The sequence below is a fragment of the Medicago sativa genome, chromosome 1, assembly GCF_051527215.1.
Source record: "Medicago sativa cultivar Bolivia chromosome 1, Bolivia_mono, whole genome shotgun sequence".
Classification (NCBI taxonomy): Eukaryota; Viridiplantae; Streptophyta; class Magnoliopsida; order Fabales; family Fabaceae; genus Medicago; species Medicago sativa.
The window spans coordinates 75,993,175-76,003,705 of record NC_140749.1 but is presented as its reverse complement, the minus strand read 5'-3'; the positions used below and the strand labels follow the sequence as shown (position 1 = coordinate 76,003,705).

Here is a 10,531-nt window from a genome sequence, read left to right as displayed (position 1 = left end):
TTGAATCATTGCCCTATTTCATATATTTATAGATAATATATTCTTTGTAGCAAAATGTTGATGAGTAACTGTTCAAAAAAATTAATCAAACTTTCTTTTTGTTGCCAAACACACATATTTCAAATTTTTTTGTGGTCTGTGTGCTGCGGTTAAGATGCATGTATGTGTATATCATTTCACTGGATATAGGGAAGACAATTATTATATATGGACAACCCTTTGCATGAAACAACGTTTATATCTCCTGTATTACAAGATAAAGGGATCAACGAGATTGATTAATGGATTACAGAATACAGCCAGATTGATTAATGGATTACAGAATACAGCCATATGACAGCAAAACTTGTATATGCGAGCAACTGTTTAAACTCACCTCGATTTGACGGGTTTTCTTGCTTTGATTGAGTTTGAGTGTGAGTTGGGCTTTCCCGATTTCAAAACACAGGTTCAGGACATGTAACACGGATATAAGTATTAAGTATTCACCTCCAACTCATACCCAAGTTCATTGTCGAATGTCAAAATTACTTTATTTCCTCTTTATTACTCATTTTATTTGATATGTTATGTTATGTTATTTAGTTTGATAATTGTCGTGTTATAAAAATTGTCATTGATATTTAAAGAAGCAACCAAATCATTTGGTTAATGAAAAGTTAAATAAAGATATAGTTGGTTAGTGTATTACGAAATTGCACTCATGACAGGAAAAAATTATTTATTTTTATTTAAAAAAAAAGATTCACTACGGATGTAGGGATGTGGCAGGGATACCTGAATCCGTCGAGGATGCGATTCAATTTTTCATCCCCATGAATATGGAAAAGGTACAGGTAATTGTATGAGAATCGAAGATGAAGACGGAGAATGTAAAACCTGTTCCACTCCCCCGTTGACATGTCTAACACAAATTTTAATTGACTTTTCTTTATATTTTGATTTTACTCGTTGTTGTTTATAATTGATTAAACTTTTATTACTATTTATTTTTTAGTAATAAATATTAGTATAGATAATAGGGTAAGAATATTGCTAGTTGTCCCGAACAACCATTCCACGAAAGCGTCCCGAGCAGATTTTTACACAGTATCATTATTAAATTATACCCACCTCTCCCTTGTATTGTGGGCCAGGAAAGAATTTAATTGGGTGATGGCTTTTCGGGATCAAATCAGGATGATTTTTTTCGGGGTAAATAGCAGCATTGATAGGGTAATGCTAATTTGTGTCCCCGACACGGGTTAAGGAAACCAAATGAGAAAATTTTAAGCTAAAAGATGAAGTATTTAATGCATTGATTATACAACTTTGAATGTAAATATTACTCTTTTTAGGTCATTATTTAAGTATTTAATACAAATATTACTATATTTACTTCTTAACTGGTGCCAGCTAGCTAGACCACATAGTTAATATTATGGGGGTAGAAGAACTAAATTCCTATCACTTCTCAACTATATGTTCATTTTTTTTTTTGGTTACATCTATATGTTCATTTTAGTATTACAACTCTTTTAGCTAAAGCGAATCTTGTATTCACTTAACTCAGTTTTAATTAGTGCTAACGCAAATTGTCTAGTTGATTATAGATTAAAGGTCCAATTTAGTTTGACGACAAAAAATGTCCAATTTAGTCATTCACTTTTGTAGAATGCATCAATTTGGTCCCTCTCTTTTATAAAATGTCACACTAGTCCCTCACTTCACACAAAGTTAGTCCCTCCATTCTTATCAAAAAAAGTCTATCGTGTCAAATTGGAATCTCTGAAATTTCTTACTGAATGTATATAAAGTTGTTCTCGAAATTACATTTTAGTGTCTATCTTATCAATACAATTACTCCTAGTTTAATCAATATCTATGAAACACGAACACTCTTTAAATTGAACGTGTCCTGCTATCGTACGCGTCTGATATTCGTATCCGTATCCATGTTTCATAGATCAATGTTCAAGGAAGAAGGAACTTTAACTCGATAAAGTTTTTGTAAAGTGAAAGAATACTAACTCAGCATTTTATGAAAGTGATGGAGCAAATTGACACACTACGACTAAGTTGCATATTAATTTACGAGTATTACTTTTCCCACCCTATAAGATTCTCGCGCGCCCTGTGTTTTTTCCAAAAATGCCCTTGAGGTTTCCGGATTTCATAATCCGGAATGGTGTTTTCCTTTGTTATAGGGTGAAAAATGGAGTTACAGATTTTTTCAGATTTTGTAATCCGAAAACTTCAAAAATGGGGCGCGTTGCATGATGTTTCCGGATTACATAATCCGAACACCCCCTAAACACTTTTTTTTCATGGTGCTAATGCAATCTGGATTACGTAATCCGGAATGCACTAATGCAATCCGGATTACGTAATCCAAAATGCACCAACACCAATTCTGAACATGTTTGTAACATGGATAGCAATAATGAAGTTGTTATTATTGTTGATTTTTGACTTGGAAGGTGGTACTTTTGGTATTGGAGCTGAAACAACTAGAGTGTTAGCAAAGAGAGGAGTGAGAATTGTGATTGGTGCAAGGGACTTGAAGAAGGCAATGAAAGTGAGAGACAATATACAAAAATAGAGTCCAAATGCTGAGGTTATTCTGTTGGAGATTGGTCTTAGCTCTTTTTCTTCTGTACAAAGCTTTTGTTCTGATTTTTTAGCTTTAGATCTTCCACTTAATATTCTAATGTAAGTTCTGTTATCGTATTGTTCTACTTTTTCATTTTATAATAATAGCATAGTGAAATAAAATGCGAAAAAGTAATGATATTTTATGATATGTACACTAATGGTTAGAATAAATAAATTTTACAGAAACAATGCTGATATATTCTCTCAAGTTTTGGAGTTTTCTGCAGAGAAAATTGAGATGACATTTGCCACAAATTACTTGGGTACATTTCTAATTCTTAATTCTTAATACATATTTGGTATCATAGTGGTTACATTACATGATGAAAGTGTTCATATTTTATTGAATTGTAAGACATTTTTGTCTAACAGAAATGTTATTGGACAAAAAGTCCCTTCTTCCTTGACTCCACCCTCAAAATCTAAAATTCCATCATTTAAACCCTTTTTTTTCATGGTGCTAATGCAATTCGGATTACCTAATCCGGAATACAAAGGGGCATTTTTGGAAATTTTACAAGGCGCACGAGAAGTCAACAGAGTGGAAAAAGTAATACCCTTAATTTACACGTATCATCATAAAAGTTGATATGAAAAAGTTAGAAATTGATTGGGAGGTGTTTGAAATGAGGCCTCCTAATAACATTTGTCTCTAAAGGTACCACGTTGCATACAAATATCACTCTACTCCTGATCCACTACCTCACCTGAGACTGGCAATTCATAATAATATAAGCAAGTGCATATAGATGCACATGTCTGCTCTGGACCCTGTTTTGTTGTAGCTCACTTTTCCCATTAAACCATGATTGTGTTTCGCCAATTTTTCACAAAATCACCTAAAACATAAAATACTACTTATGTATATAGAATTTCAATATATTATACATTTTCCTCAACTAAAAAAAAAAAAAATCTTCTCTACATTCTTCAGTGCTAAAAACCAAGTGTATTACTACGTGTTCTTATCGGTCTAATATATGACAAGTAGATTAATGGTAAATATACACAATATTTCATCTATTTTTATGAAAAAAAAGTTTGTTACTCAAAGCTGATCTAAGGGTAAAGCAACCCAAATATGTATTCATAGTTTTTAGATGTTTGCACAACTTAGTTTATAAAGAGAGGGTCTCATATATATCCTACATCACCTAGTTTCAAAACTTGATTTATTTTTATTTTTATAAACTTTATATTATTTTATTTATTTTGAAATGCCACACAGGGTTAGTTATTTTAAAAGGGAGGGAATATATTTTAAGGTGTGAACTAGCCGTCCATGAAATTTTGAAAAACATGATGATCCAAGTCTGACAACTAGTGACAAGCTTCCACTTAATTAGTAAAAAAACGTATAAACAAAGAACACAAACACGACCTTGACCCTTCCACGGCCAGCAGCTCCCAGGAAACACCTGCACTATATGTTACTTATGTTCTCTGTATCTATCATATTTGATGTTATGATACGATATATGATATTCTTGTAGAGATTATTAATTAATAAACTAGTTTCAATTTTTTAAAGATGATATCATTTTCAGCTACAGAAGAACATGTCTCACCATTCAAATATTCAACAAAAACCGCCTGATGAAAAATATAAATTACACAACCATGTCGTGTATGAATTTGCTAGAGAGATTCTCTGTTTCTACTTGCTAAAACAGTACCCTACATTATCATGCGCATTTTAACAGAGTTACATTGTTCTTGTTTGATATGAGTTACAATATTATCATGTCGTATATATGCTCGGGCTCATGCACTCTTGTGGTTAGAAAATGAGTATCTGCAATTTGGCCAAAGTTGGTCGACGACTTTTGATGAATTTTTTCATCACGTTTTTCCCATGTACAGTACACGTATTCAATACCAATCTAGATCCGAATATAGTGGAACCAACTAAATACTTGATCGCATATACTTGGTGCAGTGCAGCAGAATTGATATTTTTGGTTTTCTAGCACTGAAGACCATTGACATTTTGAAAAAAATTCAATGAGTTATGTATAATTAAGGGGATTGATTTTATCATCCAAAAAAGATTAATGATATTGTTTGTCGCATGTTAGTCTTCCATTACTCTATAATTCATTGCGAATATTATTATACAGTTTATTAAAATATGAATAAAAAATTAAATGTATATTAATATATTCCTTATTAATGCTTATTCTAAAAAATATTTCAAGTTGAGTTTTTATAGAAAAATTCCATAAAGTATTAGGTGTGACTGTGCTGATGACCATATTTTTTTTAATCTTGACTATAAATTTTATTGGTGTTTATCATTCCAACCATATATTTTTTTCTATTTACAAGATAAGAATATAAGACAATTCTTCATGCTTGATAGTAACACAATAGGGTTTTGATGGGTTCAAATGGGAGTCATTAGTCTCACATCACGAGTAAAATGTTCGATATATATAAGATAGATGACTCATATATTTAATGTTTTAAGATTTTTGATGGAGATTAGTGTGTCTCTCTTGTGATTCCGAACAAGTTGTGCAATAGAACTTGTTTGATTTGGTGTGAGAGATCAAGTATAAGAAGTTGGAACTAAAGCTTGAGAGAAAAATTGTTGCGTTCAAATATAAGTAGTTAGTTTAATGAGCCGAGGTTTTGAGTGTATATAATGTATGCTCTCTCTCTAAAACTCCTAAAGTATTGATATGCTGTTGCCCTCGGTGATCCCGAACTAATCAATAGTCTTGTCAAGCCATGTAATTTTATCAAAGCAATAGGAATAGGGTGTAGTTTTTAAAAGAGCAATGATATATGTACATCCATTTAATGACAACTTTGGTGACAACTTTGTTTTTCTCTCTTTTGATTGGTCAAAAACAATGGAGAGAGAAAAATGAAGAGAGAGGATAATAACATCATATGAGTATGAGAGAGAAAGTTGTCAAAAAATTGTTACAAAATGGTTGTACAAATATCATTTCTCTTTTTTAAAAGATAACATTGAGTGTTCAAAGATTCTAATATAGTCCCATTCCAATAATGGTAATGTCGGTACAAGTTAGTCGTTGTATCTTAAAATATCTGAAAAACTTTCTATAATAGAAAAAAAACCGCGCGGAGCTGTAAAGTACGCAAGATTACAGTGAACTGAGTCAAACATTTAACTTCAAACAGTCAACTTATACCATACGCGTAACTCACACAGAGATCCATCAATTTTTGAGGTGCAAATAGCAACTTTTTCATTTAGAAAGAAAGACCACACACGGTGACACGGCTCTTAAAATAGGTGGTAGTTGGTACACCAATTAAGAGCAGACAGCCATGACCAGTTGGTTCCCAAGTCTCTAAATTTTTCTGACCTAAACCTAATATTGTAGCCACCTCCTACCTTAAAAACTTACTCATTAAACAATTAAAATCAATTGTAACATAAATTAATCAACTCTAGTGACTGGAATCATTCCTTTGCTTACACAAATTCTTTTCAAATAGTTACCATTACATTATAATATTGCATTTGTACTTTCTTATACTTGACCAATTGAGATTCCTTTCTTCAAATCAATTCATGCACATACAAATGTTTCAATACCATCTTCAATTTTTCAAATTTCTATTTCCTTTTCACCCATCTTCCGCTGTCTTGTCTAAAAAGTCCACGCCTTCTAAAATTAAACATAAGAATATACTAGCATATATATATATATATATATTTATAGTTGTTATTTAATCACCATACCCCATCTTGGTCGTTCACATAATAAATTAATTGATTTCATTAAAAAATATAAAAACTTTATTCATTACCCTCTTTCCTTCTCCTTATATATAGATTATACACCATGCCACTTTCCTTCAACCAATAATCTAAACTCCCTCTAGTACTATAAAAAAAATTCATCATCTTCATCATTCTTATATTTATTAGAATACTTATAGCAATGGTAGTACCTTCTCCAACTTCCATGATAAGAACTAAGAAAACAAAGGCTGTGGGAATTCCGACGATTGACCTTTCCATGGAAAGGTCAGAGTTGTCGGAATTAGTGGTGAAAGCTTGCGAAGAATATGGTTTTTTTAAGGTGGTGAATCATGGTGTACCAAAGGAGGTTATTTCAAGGTTGGAAAATGAAGGAACAGAGTTTTTCTCAAAAACCTCTTCAGAGAAACTTCAAGCTGGTACTTCTACTCCTTTTGGTTATGGCAGCAAAAATATTGGACCCAATGGTGATAAAGGTGACCTTGAATATCTTCTCCTTCACACCAATCCTAATTCAATCTCTGAGAGATCCAAAACCATAGCAAAAGATCACCCTATCAAGTTCAGGTATTGATTCAGTCACTCATTAATTGTTTAATTAGATAAAATATTTGTCAATAATATATTAAACATGACCAATTAATTTGATATTGCTTTATAACATAATGATAAAAAAAGTGGGGGAAAAGTATAATATATTGTAATACTATAATAACGCAGATTGAGGGGACTTTAGGATTATAATATATGAAGTAATATATAGGTTAGGGAACAAGGTGTTATCAGTTAGTGTTTCTTAAGTGTCAAGCAGGCTGGTGGGGGATAGCCAGAGTACAGACTCTGACGAGTTTGACAAAACATTGATATTCTATATTTGGGTGGTTGATGTGTCATTTTTTATTTCCATATATATTGCGGTAACATTTCAAAAGGTTGGAATGAAAAAAGGTTGATAACAAAAAGAACTGTGAAGGAAGGAAGGACATAAGTATTTAATATTATCAATGCTTTATGCTTGTATCCTAGATAGGGACATTTTTCCTTTATATTCCAAATCATACCAGAAAAATTTATTTTAATTACTAGTTTAACAAATGCATTTTGCCTCACCTTCTTGATGTAATATGTATAGTTGTTTTCTCGTGGTTGATTTGGCTACGTGACTATGACTTCTACACCTTTCAATTAGTTGGAGACCATTCTGATGTTAACATAATGGATTCATTTGGGCTTCTATTCATGTTGATGAGCCCTGTCTCTGGCTTTGTTTGTACAAAACTACATAACCATTATCCTCACTTGTACCAAAATCACATTGGTTTGTGTTGTAACATCACAAGAGTACCAAGTAAGAGGTTACGGATTCGATCCTGTTACTAACATTTTTTTTCCTCCGAACTTTAGAGAGCCATGTGTGGACACATGTCACATTTGTGTGTGGAGGTTAAAGTGGTGTATACCACGAATGGTGGTATATGTATCAACTTGGATACCGAATATAGATACCTCTTCTAAAAAGATTCAAATATTGATTCGTCTTGTTGTGTCAACTTAGTTTTCTTTGTTAATTAAGGATTAAGATAAAAATAATAATAAATTCAATTCAATCAGGAGGAGGTAACGGGGAGTGGCAATCAATCTTAAACTTAATTGGCAATCAATCTTAAACTTAATTGAATATGGAACCCACCAACCATCAGCCCCCAAAACTTATGACATTAGGCTGTAATATGTATAATGCAAGAGCTAGAGAAACTTATCTTCATCAAGAAAAATTATCATGCATAATTAAGCATTACTTTTGGCCTTATCCAGAAGTAACAGTACTTATAAGTCGTATAGAACACGATGATAGGTGATCCACCATATACAATTAGATATAACTCCATTATTAGACCAAATGAGATATGATGATATTTAATGATTTAATGGTGGCACATTCCCATGATACAACACTATCTTATTGGTTATGAGTGAGCTGAAAAAACGTATATAGCAAAGTAATCCATATCGAGCTAGGTTATTTTTGGCATAATATCTTGCATATGGATATTTGTTGTGACAGCATGATCTTCATTTTGCTAATTATTATTATTATTATTTTTATTTTTATAAAGATCTTCCATTCACTTTGACCCCAAAGAAATTAAACCAATCAATAACTCATTGCGTGTCTCACTCGTGTTCCAATCAATTCAATTCAATAGTGTACTACTCCCTCCGTCCCGGAATATCTGACCCATTTTCTAAAAAAAAGTGTCCCAAAATAACTGAGACATTTCAATTTTCAATACAACTTTCATCATTCCCAATACAATATAACTCTAATTAATACTACTTTCATCATTCCCAATACAATATATTTCACTTTCCCCTTTATTTATACATTTTTCTTAATTTGTGTGAAAAACCAAACTGACTCAGATAAAACGGGAGGGAGGGAGCAGTAGTATTCATTAGCACAATCAAATCAAGAATATAGGAAAAACCTTTTATTTTCTTCATTTCAATAATTATTAGTTTAAATGATTTGACCCGCCACGTGTCTTTGCCGGCTAATATTTAGCAACGTTGATAATAGAAAAGACGCATTGTTTTCACGAAGATACAAAAATAGTAGTGTTAGTTAATAGTTGTGACTATGTGTAACGTTTTTAGCCTTCCAATTTTCTTGCAGTTGCATCGTCACTGATTATATAGAAGCAGTTAAAGAATTAACGTGTGAGATTCTTGAGCTAGCAGCAGAAGGATTGTGGGTCCCTGACAAGTCCTCACTAAGCAAAGTTATCAAAGACGTTCATAGTGACTCAGTCCTTAGGATCAATCACTACCCTCCAGTGGTGAAGAAATTAAGCAACGATAATTTGGACCCATCAAAATTCCAAAATACCAATAATAATAATAATAATAATAATACTATTGGTTTTGGAGAGCATTCTGATCCTCAGATCCTAACCATCTTACGATCCAACAACGTAGGTGGCCTTCAGATTTCAACTCAACACGGATTGTGGATCCCTGTCCCTCCTGACCCCAATGAATTCTATGTCATGGTTGGAGATGCCCTTCAGGTAACTTGCTTTCTAATCAACTCCATTCATAATTCGATTCATTGTACTACTACGATATTTTGTTACACATCAAAGTTTCGACAAAATCACAATGTCACAATCATTTTTGCATAGTACTTATGTTGTTATGTGTTTTTTTCTTTTGTGTAGGTTTTGACAAATGGGAGGTTTGTGAGTGTGAGACATAGAGTATTGACAAACACAACAAAGCCCAGAATGTCAATGATGTACTTTGCAGCACCACCGTTGAATTGGTGGATCAGTCCACTACCAAAGATGGTGACAGCCCATAACCCATCTCTGTATAAGCCCTTTACATGGGCCCAATATAAACAAGCAGCATATGCTCTTCGATTGGGAGATTCACGTCTTGATCAATTCAAGCTCCAAAAACAAGAAGACAATAGCCATCATCACCATGACATTTGAATCACTATCATTGTTTATAGTCCTTTCTTTTGTTTCAATTATTGTTTCTTGTTTTATAAGTAGTGTTGATATTTATTTTTTGGTTTTGAAAAGTTATCTGTAGTGATTTAGTGATGTATGTTGGGGGAAAAGAAAAATAGTCTAGTCTACCTAGTTGGTATTGTAAAATATATGTAGGTAACCTTCCAAGTCCTTTGCAAGGGAATTTTGACATGAATGATGTTCAATATATTCAGAAATCAGAAGCAACGTCATTTATTTTTCTACTTTTTATTTTTGCGTTTCTACTTTCAAGCATAATTATTAGCCCTAATTGGAAAAGATTAGTAAAGACATGTTTGTTTAAGAAACTAAATGGTATAAAGCCAATTTTGACTCGACTATTCTCTTTGTTGGCTCTACCATACTTCTCAACAAGATGTGTTAATATACGGTACTTGCAATGGGCCTCCTCCCTTCCAAACAACATCACAATAATATCTTCCTTTATTCATTCGATCTCACATTCTAACAAAAACATAAAATGAACTAGAGGAGTGCTATATCTCCCAACAAATTGTATCCCAAAGGATTCAAGAATTGTGTTAGCCAATTAAAATCTTTTATGGCCTGAAAACATGTTGTGAAGAGGCATAATGGCTGCATTTAATTAATT

At 32.5% G+C, this 10,531-nt stretch overlaps 1 protein-coding gene across 1 annotated transcript; it reads left to right on the top strand.

Annotated features, from left to right (window-relative positions):
* Positions 1 to 6,473: 6,473 nt before the first annotated feature.
* Positions 6,474 to 10,142, top strand: GA2OX6 (gibberellin 2-oxidase 6). Its single transcript, XM_085736722.1, has 3 exons — positions 6,474 to 6,943; positions 9,054 to 9,447; positions 9,598 to 10,142. Exons 1-3 carry the CDS (start codon positions 6,558 to 6,560, stop codon positions 9,874 to 9,876), a joined length of 1,059 nt encoding a protein of 352 aa, XP_085592848.1. The 5' UTR covers positions 6,474 to 6,557; the 3' UTR covers positions 9,877 to 10,142.
* The last annotated feature ends 389 nt before the right edge of the window (positions 10,143 to 10,531 follow it).